The sequence below is a fragment of the Apium graveolens genome, chromosome 1 (genome assembly GCF_009905375.1).
Source record: "Apium graveolens cultivar Ventura chromosome 1, ASM990537v1, whole genome shotgun sequence".
NCBI lineage: Eukaryota > Viridiplantae > Streptophyta > Magnoliopsida > Apiales > Apiaceae > Apium > Apium graveolens.
In genome coordinates this window covers 80340957-80356742 of record NC_133647.1, presented here as the reverse complement: position 1 = coordinate 80356742, position 15786 = coordinate 80340957, and the positions used below count along the sequence as shown (strand labels likewise).

At 34.7% G+C, this 15786-nt stretch overlaps 2 protein-coding genes across 4 annotated transcripts; both read right to left on the bottom strand.

The window, feature by feature from the left end:
* Positions 1-707: 707 nt before the first annotated feature.
* On the bottom strand, positions 708-6930 carry LOC141664725 (calmodulin-binding protein 60 B-like). The gene is made up of 8 exons (XM_074470681.1): positions 5786-6930; positions 5623-5698; positions 4439-4491; positions 2870-3330; positions 2474-2637; positions 2161-2370; positions 1471-1642; positions 708-1334 (listed from the first exon to the last, which is right to left on the bottom strand). The coding sequence occupies exons 1-8, from the start codon at positions 5875-5877 to the stop codon at positions 889-891; spliced, it is 1674 nt and encodes a 557-aa protein (XP_074326782.1). The 5' UTR covers positions 5878-6930; the 3' UTR covers positions 708-888.
* A 231-nt stretch (positions 6931-7161) lies between these two features.
* LOC141664713 (uncharacterized) lies at positions 7162-14310 on the bottom strand. Of its 3 annotated transcripts, XR_012552052.1 has the most exons (8): positions 14178-14310; positions 12687-12958; positions 11940-12591; positions 11632-11831; positions 10088-10332; positions 8574-9620; positions 7995-8296; positions 7162-7610 (listed from the first exon to the last, which is right to left on the bottom strand). XR_012552052.1 is itself a non-coding variant. In XM_074470668.1 (6 exons), the coding sequence occupies exons 2-6, from the start codon at positions 12956-12958 to the stop codon at positions 8635-8637; spliced, it is 2355 nt and encodes a 784-aa protein (XP_074326769.1). In that variant the 5' UTR covers positions 14178-14310; the 3' UTR covers positions 8298-8634. The 3 variants fall into 3 exon arrangements, 1 of the variants encoding a protein (XP_074326769.1); XR_012552051.1 differs by lacking the exon at positions 7995-8296 and having other exon boundaries at positions 7170-7610; XM_074470668.1 differs by lacking the exons at positions 7162-7610; positions 7995-8296 and having other exon boundaries at positions 8298-9620.
* Positions 14311-15786: the final 1476 nt, after the last annotated feature.

The following is a 15786-nucleotide window of genomic DNA, read 5'->3' as shown; positions in this document are numbered from 1 at the left end:
TAATTATGATTTTAATTTCAAAATTCAAATAATTAATTAATTTAAATTAAGTATATAACATCTATAATATCTTCACACTATAATATATATTATACTATTGCACATACTAATTTCGTTACGTTTTATTAACTTATCGAGATTTTATCGTAATTTTTTTTATTTCAATCTAATTCAATATGTTTGGTATCACCGGATTTAACAAAATATTTAATTTAAGTTGACTACATATCATATATAACTAATTTATGCTATGTAATAATATAATACAAAATGAAAAATAAAAAAATAAAAAATATGATTAAAATTATTAGTAAGTCTTAATAATATTAAATAATTAAAACACCAGATAGTTATCATTTCAAAGACACAAGCATGCCTTTTATGTTCACATCTGATTAATTGGCTTAGCAATTTGATGCCACGTAAAGCAATAGTGACACTCAAATTCAATTCTCACAAAAAAACATTCATTTTGAATGAATAGCAAATATAAGAGCAAATTAGACATTTCAAGCTGATTAAAATGTTCATAAATAAATTGTCTCATGATTTTTATCCTTTATTCTCCTATTATATATTGAAGAGATATTCTATATTTTATTTCAGAGAATGGATGGTTAAATATGAATAAGATTTATCTTTTATATAATTATATGTTATATTGTAGTGGGTTATATAATAAGTCAAGGAGTGTATAGGGCCCAAAATAAGTGGGCCAATATTGAGCCCAGGAAGAAATTACATAAACATGAAAATAGGACTCCAAAGCCATTACTGTACTTAATACAAAAGGTATTTGATACAAGTATGTACTGACAAGGCCAAGAAGCTATATGTACAAGTTGTTTATGGCACTGAACCAGCTCAACTTCTGTAACATGAGCCAAGCTATAATAGACCCAAAGACCTTGCCCTTCTTTTAGCAGCTACATCCCGCCTGACGAATATTCCCCATGTTATGACAGCTCGTAACTTACACCACCTTGCTTTTGGTCTTTGATTGCTTGAACAACCACAGTCGATATCAGAAGGAACAAAGACAGCTGACTGATTGTTGGAGTCAAGAAAAAGCTCATTCCATTGCCATGTCGATTTTCGGACCTTAAATATGTCATCAGTGGTTAAATTCCCAGTCATTAAAACTGAGTTCAGCAATCCACTTTGAGGATCATGCCTTTCATTTTCAAATCCGTAGCCAATATCTTCCATCTTGAAACTGTTAGCAGGCAAAAATGCCTGCATCGGATGACAGTTATTTGTCCGGGAAACTTCCAGTGAACTTCCTTTACCCTCTTCAAAAACATCTGGTGCGGATGTTTTCATATGAAAATAGCCTTAAGCAGAAATTGTTAGTAAACTTTAAAGATGGATGTAATGATATGGAACTACAAGTAATTTTGTTTCAACAGAAAATAGTAAATGAGTTGACAACAGATCAATATTGAAGATAACCCTGGATAGTTTGCATACCTTGGTCTGCAATTAGGTTGTTCGTATCTACTACAGTTGTACTAGAACTGTAAAGAGGTTCAGAATGAAGACTTGACAATAGTGTTGCTGGGTCAATAAAGGGTTGTTCACTGAATGGCACCAAATCATCTAAACTTAGATAAGCCTGCTGTTTCACTTCCTCAACCAACCGCTGTCAAATTTATATCAGAGTTCATTCTTCATCAGTGCAAATTAAAGGGAGATATAAATGTCTAAAGCTTAAAATTGCAGATTTATGATGGATATGGTGATGGAAAAATAAAAACTGAAATTCATTAATTTTTAACAATTCATATTTAGCAAAATAACCACCTATGGCTAGAACAAATACATTACAGACTTTGTATATTAAATTGAGAAAGAATCATCACTCACCCGTCCATCATTTGAAACAAGTTAAACACTGGATATAATTCCAGAAGCAAATAAAACTAGTTACCAAACTTAGATGACAAAGGTGAGTGGTGTTACTTTACTAGATAAAGCACAAAAAGAAATACGAATGAAGTTTTAGTAACGCAGTTAACAATTATCTTTTCCTAATTCGCATTGAGTAATGTGCAAAAGTGCCTGTGAACTAACATGACACGGATTCGCATTAAGGAACTGCAGAAATCAAGGCACAAAATGTAAGTATTTAGTTCTTATGATAAGTATTAAAGCACACACCATCTGAGGAAAGCTTAGACTGTCCAGATTTTGGTAATTTTTTCCATCAAAGGTTGCTCCTATAACCTTCCAGATGGAGTTGAACACGAGTATAACCCTTTGTGCAGCTCCGGTGTACAGGTACATTTTATTATCTAGAACACAAGTTGTAGCGTGTTCAATGATTGTGTCCCAAATTTTGTTCGAAATGCCACTGTCACCACCAATCACCTATGTATTTTACGGCACAAAGTCTCTATAATTAATTAGAAATTCTGCAGAACTAAAAGTCATTCTTAAACATTAAAATGTAACAGTAGAATAGGAGTCATACTCTGCGCAGCGAGGAAGGATCCGTGACATACATCTGAAGAAATTCTTTCACTGTGGATATTCCAGCAAGTGCCACTAGTCGCTTATGGTATTCACCATCTTTTGCTATTTTTTCCAAACGCCAAATGTCATCAGCTAATAATGGAGGGTGATGCTTCTTGTATGCTGGATGAAAAAATAAGATTTAGAATAGCTATGAATATCTCCTTTACCCTTAACATTAGAAATACTAGTTAGCAAATATATTGCAAGTTCTAAAATGTTATCGCATAAATGTTTTTCCCATTTTGTCATACAACACGAACAACAAATATGCTTCAAAATGGAGCATATAATAAAATGAAACTCCAGATTTGAAAAAAATCAAAAAACATGCTGGCAGGAAAGAGAAACTTACCTTCTCCGCGATGATCTTTCACCACAAAGGCTTCACTTTTTGCCTCTCTGACTTCAGGGGAACCACCTTGCAGCCTTGCCCCTAACCTAAACTTCCTACATCTTGTCCAACATGAATTATCTGTAAAGCAGACGTTATCCAGATTAGCAACTCCATCCTGCAAGGTTATTGTAAGATCCCCTGTCACCAACGGTCTTTTCCCTTCTCTTTCTCGTATGATATTGTGCTTAAAATCTTCCTCAGTCCAGTTCTCTCTTTCATCGGCAACAAAATCACCGTTAAGAACGACAATCTCAATCTTCATTGAGGATAAAGGTCCCGAAGTAATTGTCTTTTTAGAGCTAGGGTCCACTAAAACTACTTTGATAGGCTCACCATCCGTGGACGCAACCTTGGTGCAAGTGAACAAAATATCGGGAAACTTATGCTGAAATACCAATTGCCAGACCCTTGAACTTGATCTGCAGTGACATGGAAGCAAAAACTGCAAAAGATGACGCATTGACCAGTCGACTTTACTAAATAGAGAATATCAATATATCCAGTTAGACTTGGGCAGTCAGATCAATGTTACCATATTACCAAAAACATGCAGACAGTTGCAAACTTACATAAGCAAGCTTGACAAAATTCATATGCACCATACTCTGGGTAAATGCCTCAAAATAACAGTCATGGTTCAACTAAATTAACAAACAAAAAAGCCTGGCCTTTGTTGTATAAATATTCAGGCTCTGCCTCTAAGAGATTTGAATATGATAAATCAGGTAACATATTCTAGTAAAACAATATAATTGGAGAGAGACTAACAGATTAGGGAAGACACGAGAAATTTCATGAACAAATAGTAGTCATAATTTTCTTATAAAATTATATCTGGTAAAAAATAAAAACATAATGATCTTAAAGCAGTTGACAATAAGAAGACAACTATTTTCTTGTTTTGAATTTCTTAATTAATTATTATCATCTTCTATTTACCTCCTTTTGTTGCAAATTGTAGAAGTATATTGGTAGTTCATGAGACATGCAGTAAATAAAGACAAGATATAAGAAGAATAACAAGTTTAAGTTCTATAGTTCTGTGCATCTGAAAATTTTTAAATACATAGGTTGCATGAAAACTTAATTTAGTAAATTTCCAATGTCTAATTTAGTAAACTGCCAAGGTCATGAAAACTATTCAAATCTTTTTAAGGGATATTCCAATTGAAAAAGTAAATATATATAACAAAGCCAAACTTTGAAATTTAAATTTAAATGAAGGAGATTTGGATGGAAGGGAGCAGGTAAATTCAAATTCAAGAGTTAGGTCCTCCACACTATCTGAGGTAAGCTAAGTCTATCTAAATAAACTTTGAAGTAGCCGGGATATGAAGAGTACAATCCAACCAATTATCGAAAAGGCAGATTATGATTAGAGCTTATAAGCATTCACTGTCAGCTACATTTTATGCCAACACAATCACATTGAGTCATTGACCAATCCAATAAAAATCATAATTATATCTTTATCCTCCATATTGAGACGACCTAATGTTTAAAACATATGAAATAATTGAATGAAACCTTGTAGATGAATGATAAAAGCGTTGAACTGTGAGGTTGACCTCATCCCGCACCTAGAAACAAATAACGGAATCATTAGAGACAATTGAGTAGAAAAGTATGTTTTTCATCTATTTTTGGTTTTTTCAATTAGTAGGATACATCAAAACAGATATGATTATCCACTAACCAATTTCACCCTCAAGTTAATGAAGTGCTGAATATATATAGTAAAGCAACAATATCAAAGAGGTAGAAAACATCGACATATACTACAGTAATTCTGTATTCAACAAGGGAACTGAGGGTATCATGATGAAAAAATTAAACTGATAAAGGCACTTGTGCCATTACGAGCTAATTATGGTTGATTTTACATATATATTTAAGAGTGTTTATAGAGTCGTGAAGCTATGCTAATTTGTTGTACCCCAGAAAACCAAGACATGGTTCTGTTAAGAACTTCATCAAATTTTATGACATTCAAACTTGAACACGGTATTTGAGGTACAGTCCGTACAAAAAGCTCAAATTTACTAAAAATTATTTAGAAATGAGAAGTTAGCAACCTATGAATGAGAGTCCTAAACGGTATTGTTAAAAAGAGAAATATGAATGAGAGTTAGCAACCTATGAATGAGAAGTTAGAAATCTTAACCCCCCTCATTTTCCTAGAACGCAGGATAGACAATGACACTATCATTGTGTCTATATATGGATATGTACATGTAAATTTCAATGACTTTGCTGTGGAATACATATGCTTCCAAGTCCACTTCATGGGGTCTCCTCACTCCACGCGCTTGTGTGCTTCCACCTTTGTGTTTCTTGCACCTTCCATCTACCTTCCTCAAGCTCCTCTTTTTCTTCTTCTTTATGCTCCACATTGTTTCATCTTAACTTACATTTTCATTATTTTAACTGCTAATGCATTTGCATATTAAATAAACATTGTGTGTGCTCGTTTTGTACCTTGATTTCCATCATTAGGCGGTTATTTAACTTATTGTACTTGATATATTTAATGTGTTTGTACTTTTTTAGTTGTGATATATTTAACTTATTGTACTTTTTTTAACAATACCGTTTAGGACTCTCATTCATAGGTTGCTAACTTCTCATTTCTAAATAATTTATATTTATTTAAAAAGAGAAATATATTTATATATATATATATTAACTTCATAAGCATATAGAAATCTTACCACTCTGCGAAAGAAAGGTTCTAGACTTGACCCAATTTCATGCTGTGAACTTCCCCTCATAACATCTCCAAATATACTGCACATAGAACATGCCCACATACTTAACTAAAAAGGGACAAGCAAATTTAAAAAGATGAATCAAATACAAAGAATGACAGCCTACCGTGCCATTGGAACCCGTTTTCTTGGATCACATCGAGGAACATTAGACTCATCATCACCCTGCACACCACAAGGTCGTTTCGGTGGAACCATCACAAACTAAAATGAGAGTTAACAGCTCAAGAAGCAACAATCGATAAAAAATGAATGATCTCAAGTAATTAACCCAAAACACCACAACTTCCTCACTTATAAAGTACACCAATTATGTCTAGCCGAAACCCGAAACAAACATAAAATGACAAAAACCCCCACTTGAAGAAAGTACATAGAAGCTGCAAATTAGTTTAAAAACAAATGTACAAAATCAAGAAAGTCAATAAATTCTTTAGAATCAGCAGGAAAATAAGTAACAACCCTCTTTTAGTTAGATTAACTATATCTCACTATTTGGAATTAACAACAATATTGAAAGTACATAGAATGTATCACAACTAAAAAAGTACAAACACATTAAATATATCAAGTACAATAAGTTAAATAACCGCCTAATGATGGAAATCAAGGTACAAAACGAGCACACACAATGTTTATTTAATATGCAAATGCATTAGCAGTTAAAATAATGAAAATGTAAGTTAAGATGAAACAATGTGGAGCATAAAGAAGAAGAAAAAGAGGAGCTCGAGGAAGGTAGATGGAAGGTGCAAGAAACACAAAGGTGGAAGCACACAAGCGCGTGGAGTGAGGAGACCCCATGAAGTGGACTTGGAAGCATATGTATTCCACAGCAAAGTCATTGAAATTTACATGTACATATCCATATATAGACACAATGATAGTGTCATTGTCTATCCTGCGTTCTAGGAAAATGAGGGGGGTTAAGATTGTGTTTTGTCTTAAATGTGAGCAAAGATTGACAAAAGTACACATCTGGTTTGAGTGTGTTTGTTGGAGAGAGAGAGAGAGATGCTATTTCTTGGAATGTTCAGGGGGGCAAATGGTGGGTTGAAGATGAAAGGAGTTGGACATGACCATGACATGTTCTTACGCAGTTGAGGATTATGGAATCTCAGTCTGATTCAACCTTTAGGGGCGATCTATCCAGAAAAAAAAACCTTTAGAAGCGATGTGTTCATCCAACTCAAATATCGTAAGAGAATAAAAAGAATCTCACAGGACGATCAAGAAAGTAATAAAGCAGGTTTGTTAGTAATAAAGCAGGATTGTTACTATGGGTACAGGTTGCTCTGTTGCAAATGCACATCTTATAAAAATAAATGTACCAAAATTTATCATATCAAAATTTGGTTATTTTCACCGAGGGATTCGTGTTTAAAAAAATAACAAATACTTGCTATATCGAGGATTTTCGATAAAATAGCCAATTGAGCTATTTTACAAGATATTTTATGTCATTATTTTGACCGCATAATTCAAAATATCTAACAGTCAAGTCATTGTAGCTTATTTTATATTGTATTAATTCCATATTATTTAAATTTTGTTTTTGAAATAACTAGCATTGCCAAATTGATATACATTCTCAACCTCCCTTTAGCATGTTTTCCCGTCGTATTCATTATACAAATAGCCGTAATATGAAGAAGAAAAAGGAAACATCGAGCTTCTTCTCCTCCCTGTCTCCTTCAAACCCTTCTCCTCCCTATTTTCCTTCCATCCCTCGGAAGCAATGAGCGTCGGGGCAGATAACAACTCCATGGTTCAACAAACATATATTAAAACTGCTGAAAAAACCGTTTATGTCAATGATGGAAAGCCTTACAATGGGAGCAATGTTTTCGTCGTCCGATCTAACCCTTTTCCAGATCTTTCGATGCCTACACCAGCAATCTATAACGTCATGTATAACCCCAGGGCTAGACCTGCAAAATCTAAAAAACCTAAGAAACCATGGCTAGAATCTTGCGGCATGAAGAGAAGAAAGCGGATCATCAAATATAAATATTATGATATGGAAGGGAAAGTTAAGACATATTTGAGGAGAGGGGTTTGTTGGATAAATGAAAAATGTCACAAGATTGCATATGGTTTTTAGAGATATTGCAGAGATAAAAAGATACAAAGACAGAATGGTCAGATTCATGCATGCATGATTGATCTCATAGGGTTATTTTTCTTTCTGGCTTGCATGTTATCTTCCCAAATAATGTAATGCTCAAAATAACATTATTCATATGAACTTGGAATCAAGTTTCCAGTAGGTACGGCATTTATATATTTATATAAAATCACACACACACACACACCTGACCCTTGTTCAAATCCCTGAATTGCCTCCCAAATAGGTGAAAAGGGTGCTTTGCCCTGGATATTTTTCTGATTAGTACATTATTGTACCAAAACTCAGTAGGCACATCATGATATATACACACACACACACTCACGCGCACATAATATGACCATTCGAACTCCTGAAAACCAAGAACTTGCCTCCCACTAGAGTGGGGAGTCTCACACCTCTACGCCAATCTTGCTTCCCACGGGACTGTAAAAGGGTGTGATACCAGGTCCCCAACCTTGGTCAGTCAACATGTAGTTCATACGAAATCTATTACACAAATAACATTAATTTATAAGGAACTGGAATATGCTTCATGTACATTTATATTAAATGGCTCATATTTAGAACATGAATAAGATATTTACAATAATCAAACTTCTATATCAACGTTTCCAAGCATTGAGTCAAAACTTGTAACATTTGTAAAAACCCTGTCTTGTCAGCTTATATCAGTTCTCACATCTTAACTTATCATGATAAGTGTGTGACCCTAATCCTTGCATGCAATAAAAAAAACAAGTGAACTTAGTTTTTCAAGAGGTACCAGTTTCCTTGATTTTCAGCTCAGCAAAGGGCTTGGGTCTCACTAGCATCATAACATTTGATTAGAGCTCACAGATGTCAATCTCATCTGCCATTCTCATCAGGTCTTCACTCAACTCATCAGCAATGCAATCCGAAAATGCCAATGAACAATCAATTTCATTGTTGGATGATATGTTCTCATTTGCGAGCTTATTTTCAATTATTTTATATCTGTCCACATTGGCAGAAAATGGATCAATGGCGACACTTCTTTCACCTACTTGACCAATCAAGTCTCCACCCGAATCATTGATATTACTGTTTGACACATCATATCCAACAAAATCAGTTTCCATAATAGATATTTCGTTCTCATTTGTGTGATTGTTCTCAATTAAGTTATGTGCCACATCACTAGAAGCCAAAGGCACAGCGGCCTGCAAATCCAGCATAATCTGGTTATTTTCTGGACCTATTTGTGCAGCCAACTGTTTCTGCACCCAGACTGCTAAAGAAACAGCATGATCACGGATCAAAGAATCATGAGGGCAGCATAGCATGTTAAGCAAAGCCTGACTATACTTGGACATGCTAGCTGATGACATGGTATGCCCTCTATCAGACAGTACTCTGATAACTTTCAGTACATGCTCACACAGGTTGCCCAAATTTGCCAAATGACAATCACAGATTCCAAACTCAGAGCCTGGGTTCCAAACAGTATAGAATTTATCTTGATCTCCTTGATCAAAAACCTTTGCATAATTACTATCTAAAACAACAGAAGAGTCAGGAATTTTCAATGATTTGCGCCAAGCTGTAAGACCGCTGAGCCATTCATCCTTCCTGTAACGTGCAAAGTCATCCTTCTCTGAATACTCGTCAAGCCAGAAGTAAGAATGCACTTTAGTATTTAACTTATCGATCAACCAGTCCGCACGTGAATATCCATCAGGCTCTTTTTCATTATACAACCTTAGCTTCAATTGGTTGTGGTAGAACTCCATTGCTGCACAGCTTTCATAGCTTGCAAGTGGAAGAGTTTTAAGCACAGTTTTCCACAGCCCTGGGTCAAAGTTCAAAGATGAAAGCATTAACACATTGAGGGGAAACATAGCTTCAACAGAATAATATTCCCATACAATGCACATCTTTATACAATATATGCTTGAAAAACGTAATCGGTTTGCATGCAGGATAAGAACGTTGTAGCATAAAACTAAGTTATTTCCGGATCAATATAGCATACACCATATCCCCAAGCCCACTGCAACGACCCCAATCTCTTCAACTGATTGGATACATAATTTTAAAAACCAGACAAACAAAAACATTGATAGCGAGTCTGTTGTGTGAACAATAAAAATAGTGCAAGAAACCACTAAAGAAGTGGCAAAATTGTTTAATAATCACACTGGTTGCTGAGTGATACCATATAGTGCACAAAACTGACCAAAATGAATAAAAATAACAATAATAATAATTATAGAACAATACCAGAATAATCCTTGTCGAGAAGTTAGTGCAGCTAACCTATTCTAGGATACCAAACTGCCTTGAAGTAATCCACAAATTCTGACGCATCAACAAAATCTTCCATGATATGTTCAAATAAACCAACAGTTCCAGATCCTCTGCAGATTTGTTGCATCGACTGACTCAGCTGTCTTGAAATTTCAGCTCGCATCTCAATTTCAGGACATTTCTTTATTAAGTTTTTATGCCACGCATGACGTACCCTCCATAAGGATATCAATACAGAGCACTGGAACACTTCCCTGCAATTAAATTGTAGTTAGTTACGATGCAGCTATATTATGTCAGGAACTGATTAGTTCCATACCTGATTTGTGACTATTTTTTGTATTTTCTATTTATATAAACAACAAATAACAGATAGAGAAGAGAAATAGAGGTAGATAGAGTGAGATTAGAGAGATAGAAACAGATCAGAAGAGAGAGATCAGAATAGGGAAGAAGAAACCCGAGAGAGAGAGAGAGAGAGAGAGAGAGAGAGAGAGAGAGAGAGAGAGAAGAATCAGTTATAGAGGGAGAAAGAGATTGTGGCCAAAGCCATTTTCATATATTCAACATGATGCAAATAGAACAGTTCTCTGGCTTATATAGACCAGTACAACACATAACAGCAAAGACAAAATTACCCTTAATGACATATAGTACCCATACTGCTTGCACAACACAGCACCTATACTATCATATATACTATACTGCAGACAACACATACTACTACACTTTACTATACTCAGCTATCCTAACTTATTATCACCCAGAACAGAAAAGTAAAGGAATATAGAGGTCATAAAAATGTAGTAGCTTGCTCCCTGTAATTGCCTCCTTGTTTAGGTTTTTAAGAATTTGTCAGATTCTTCCCACATGGTCATCATATGAGTGTATACATTAAATATTCCGATATGACGATAGTTTGCAGGATATACAATAAATTAAAATCCAAAAGTAGTTTGATGTACTTACCACTGTATTAGGTACTATGTGGTGTGACCACCATATGAATCATAGGTATAGTTCTATGAATTTATAACTTATGACATCAAAAGCTTAAACAACATAGCTATACTATATTACTTTATACTTGCATTTTTAAGAGACTTCCTTTACAGTCATTTTCAGTTACCGATGATTTCCTTCAAACAAAACAATCTAGTTCTCAATGCAGGCCCTTCTCAACTCTAGATAGAAGAAGTCTCTTATTCTTATCTAGTTTTGTTATTCAAACTCTCATTTAAATTGTTTAATCTAAGTATTAAAGTTGTTCTCATTATAGAAATATATTTGAGATGTAATCAGATAGATTCCAAGTGAAATTTAGAAGAAAGGACCAGTCAATTTTTGTTTCATTTATGCATAATACACTGGATAAATGAATAATGACAAATACTGTAATAAGGATTCAGGGATATAAAGTTAACAGCAATTAAATGCAGCTTTTTAAGATTGCAAGTTCGTGATAAATTATGGAGAAAAGACAGAAATCAAGAATATTGAATGACTGAATCTTATTTTAAGCACTTTCAGGGATGAGGGGATCAAGAGCCTACCTGATTGCAGAAATGTCGATCAATGGATCATCCACAATAAAACCAGCAAGTCTCCATGTAGGGTCTTTTGTGCAAACTCTATTGTAAAGAGCCCTCATCCATCTATGTGCATCTGAGCATGCAAATTTTGGTGCTATTATCCATGCAACTGGTATTGCCTTGTTGTCGGAGTTGAAGACAACAATACTATGAACTGGGTACTGTTTTAAGTTGCAGAATTCCACATTATTAATAAAAGGAAGTACTCCTTGTCCTTGCGTCATCATTGACAACAGAAACAGTTATAAAAAATAAGGAGCAGAACATACCTTTAACTTATTTGTTCCAAACCTTGAATCAGAAGCAAGGAGACGGAAATTGCCAAATTGAATCATTTGTTGCAATTGCCACTCTGTTTGAATACCTAACATGAATGGACTAGAATCAGAGAAATCCTCGTAAAAGAAAACTTGATTCTGATGGCTTTCAACCCACAAGTTGATGCTCACTGCGTCATCCACATCAAGTTCATATGTGGAACGCCTTATACTCCTTTCTTGTCTGCGAACAAACCTGTGATTTAGAAGGTCATCACGGTTACTTGGACCTCCTTGCTTCTCAACATATTCATTGTGTCGTTGCATTATGGTTTCTACTGAGACCCCAACATGTAGAAGGGACAAGACACGGAGCCGAAGGTCTTCTGAGATGCAAGGAGCATACATTGCACGAGTTCCAGCAGATTTTTTGTCCTGTGGGCCATGACATGGTGAACCTTTCTTATCAATGTGTTTGTCTTGGTTATATATAATTAGTGCTACTGATGGTTCAGCAATTAAACGCTTCACGATAAAATGGCATGTACAGCCTCTCTTAGTATTTGGACGCCCAGCAGATTTCTTTTTGGTGACGTATGATTTCCTACTAGGTCTAACAATGCCACCTTTTCGATGGTCATCAGGCCCAAAAGAACACCAATACCTACAGTGTCGTAAAAATCATTTCACCTCAGAAATACAGTTGAAGTATAGATGTAAGATCTCAAAAAAATGATTAACCGAAGATCCAAGACTTACAGAATGTACTCCTGAACTCCATCAACTTTAGGCTTGTAGGTCGTCTCAGGAGGGCGCACCCTCCTTGCCTCGCGATGAAATTTTGTTGGGCACTCTTTTCTAGATGATTCGCCACTCAAAAAATTATTCAGTCTTGCAAAGGGAATCCGAGCTACTCTATCTATGTTGTCACGCCAACCCTCCACCTTCGACCACACAAGATCAGAAGAGGAAAAATCCAAGATTGGAGGGTTCTGCACGGGAAGGGACATGATTTCATCCCATCTGGCCATCTACATAAAAAATTTGAATTGTTATACAAAGTTTAAGAAGGGTACGCATGAATTTCTAGCATTTCCATGTGGCAGGTACCAGGGAGACCTGAGTCCAGGTGTTTTAAAGAATAAATAAGAGCTTATAAAGTGCAAACAGACTGTGGAGGAGGAAATACTCCCAGGTACGACAAAAGTCGATAGCAAGATTTGAAAACCCCCACCTCTCCCCCCCCCCCACAATAAAGAAAGTAATGCCCTGTGCAAACATGGCAATTTCAAATTCACAAATAGGTGGCACGTACAAGTACATAAAATTTTTACCGGGGACTTGAACCCTAGACAATCAACAATCAACAATACTACACCTTAGACCAGATCAACAATCAGAACTGAAAACTTTAAACAGTAACTTATTTTATTCAGAAAACACCATTGGTAACCTTGGTTACTGTGTGGCTTCGCCTCAGCATACAGATATACTATAATAATGATAGTTTCATCAAAAAATACTTCACCTTCTTAAGATGAATATGTGCTGCACACTATGGTCAATTCCAATATTAGGACGATCTAATGTGGAACAGTTGTAAAAGTATAGCTATTGTGATCATAAATCTTGATCAAAATTACTAAAAATATCAAACGTTTAACATGCCATTTTCAAATCCAAGAACAAAGTATTTCGTTAGTCCCGCCTATTACACAATTCTTAGGGGTGAGAAGGTCCCAACACAACCAAAACCCAGCTCAATTTTACAAAACAAACTGCGTAAAAACACGAATAAGACCCAGACTAAATTATTAGTTAAAATTGTATTCCTTTAAGCTTATATCAATTTTTAGCAAATTTAAGAGCTTAAAAAGTGCAAACAGAACAAAATTAAAATGCAAGTTTCATAATGCTACCAATTTGACAACATACACAACCGAAAACCCGAAACTATCACCCTATCAATCCAATGAAGCCAATTTCCAAAACAACCAAAAAGGGCCAAACCCATCAAACAATAAAACTACAATCTTTCTTGATTTTTATTTTTAGATTTTAAAAAAGCCATCATTTTTACATAAAATCAGCAAATATAATACAACCCCAGATAACAAAATCAACATAAGCCCCATAAAATGACACATAAACATAATTTAATCAGAATAAAAAACCAAACTTCACAAGTAATTAAAGTAGAAAATTGAAAAGTACAAAAAGGGGTAAAAGTAAATAGAGTAAAGATTGTACCTTGAAGATGAATATGAAAGTAAATGATATATGAGTAATGAGATGATGTAGAAGAGGGTTTATAGAACAGGTACAGCCAGGGTTTTTGTACTGTTAATTATACATACAACTTACAAAGAGGAGTGTGTGTATTAAGCTCAAGAAATATTTCGCTTTTTCATTTATCTAAAAATATTTTGGATAAGAATGTGACAAAAATAAATTTATAATTACAACTCATTTTTAATTATTCATTTTCTCAGAATTTAGTTAAAAAAGTTTATTTATATACTTAATTTTAGAATATTGATCTAAATTGATGATATATTTATATTTTGTACTATCTATATTAAATTTCTGGATAATTTGTAATTTATTTATCATCTTAAATTGATTATATACATTTTAATTGTGTCAGATTTTCAACTCAAATTATGTTAAATTTTGCATATTAAACTAGTGTTTTGTGGTTAAAAAATTTAAAAGTGGTATTTGGTCAAATTATCTAAAAAATTAGTATTTCTGGGCATCGCCTTTGTATAATTGCACAAACTTTTGTTTATCTTACATAACAAGTTTTATTTTATATACACTCAAATTATCGTAAAAGAGTGATTTGGATAAAATACTCACAAATTATTCGATTTTTAACAAGTTCTTGATCAAAATACGGAATTGAAATAAATACAAACAAGTTCGAGTAATATATTATTTTATTAATATAAAACTTTGAGTTTGCTACGATCTAATCAACAATGATTGGATACAATAAATTCGGCAGTATAACGTTGCAATTACAAATTTAAGAAAATATTCGACCTTTATTGGAGTCTCGTAATTCTGCAGTTGGTTGCTGGTAAATATTAGTCTTGGTGATACGAGTAAGTTGTGACGGCCACGAGCTAAAGTGGGTCGTGACGTACACGGTCCAAAATCAGTTACACGATAAGCCCGCTGAGATGACCTGAAAACGAGGTCCACAATGACACCAAAGCAATGTTTAACATGAAAACGGACTCTTGCAAGGAATTATCTGGGATCCATCGTCTTTGGGAGTCCTTTTTACCATCAAAGTTGGAGACTTGTCCACCAAGTTTCCCAATCTAAGTCTAACCCTAGACTCGACATTTATATAAAAGGTTTTACCGTTCAACCTAGAACTACATTTTTGACTTGATTCTCTACAACACAGAGATACATAGGCATCTTGTAAGAATTATTTAGTCTCAAACACAAGCGCAATCATTAAAGATCGAAACTGAACAAACCTAACATTAAATACAAATGAAATCCTAATTTTTATTACACAACATTTGGCGTCGTCTATTGGAAGACAACTTCAACCATGATGAGCACACGGAGTAGAAACAACAATGGAACTGATGATTCAATTCCATCGGAGATATTCTCATCCACCATTGAGATGCCAACACACTCAACCTACGCCACTTTTGAAGGAGGAGCTCCCGTGGCAACAACTGAGCCCGCAACTCTACCTTTAAGGACAAATTCTCAAATTCAAGATCTGATTTTAAGGACGAACTTCAACCGCTATATTTGACATAGAGCGCTCGACCTGTTGGGTATGAGATGTCAACGATTGTGATCCCAGGCCCCCGTTACAGGATGC

Excerpts from the sequence above, each read along its gene's own strand:
- LOC141664725 (XM_074470681.1), bottom strand. The coding sequence starts at position 5,877 with ATGGTTCCACCGAAACGACCTTGTGGTGTGCAGGGTGATGATGAGTCT. Across the intron at positions 3,331-4,438 it reads TTTTATCATTCATCTACAAG|ATCAAGTTCAAGGGTCTGGC; the intron begins GTTTCATTCAAT and ends ATGTCACTGCAG. Across the intron at positions 1,335-1,470 it reads CAACCTAATTGCAGACCAAG|GCTATTTTCATATGAAAACA; the intron begins GTATGCAAACTA and ends TTTCTGCTTAAG.
- LOC141664713 (XM_074470668.1), bottom strand. The coding sequence starts at position 12,958 with ATGGCCAGATGGGATGAAATCATGTCCCTTCCCGTGCAGAACCCTCCA. Across the intron at positions 10,333-11,631 it reads ATCGACATTTCTGCAATCAG|GGAAGTGTTCCAGTGCTCTG; the intron begins GTAGGCTCTTGA and ends ATTTAATTGCAG. Across the intron at positions 9,621-10,087 it reads AGTTTGGTATCCTAGAATAG|GGCTGTGGAAAACTGTGCTT; the intron begins GTTAGCTGCACT and ends ACTTTGACCCAG.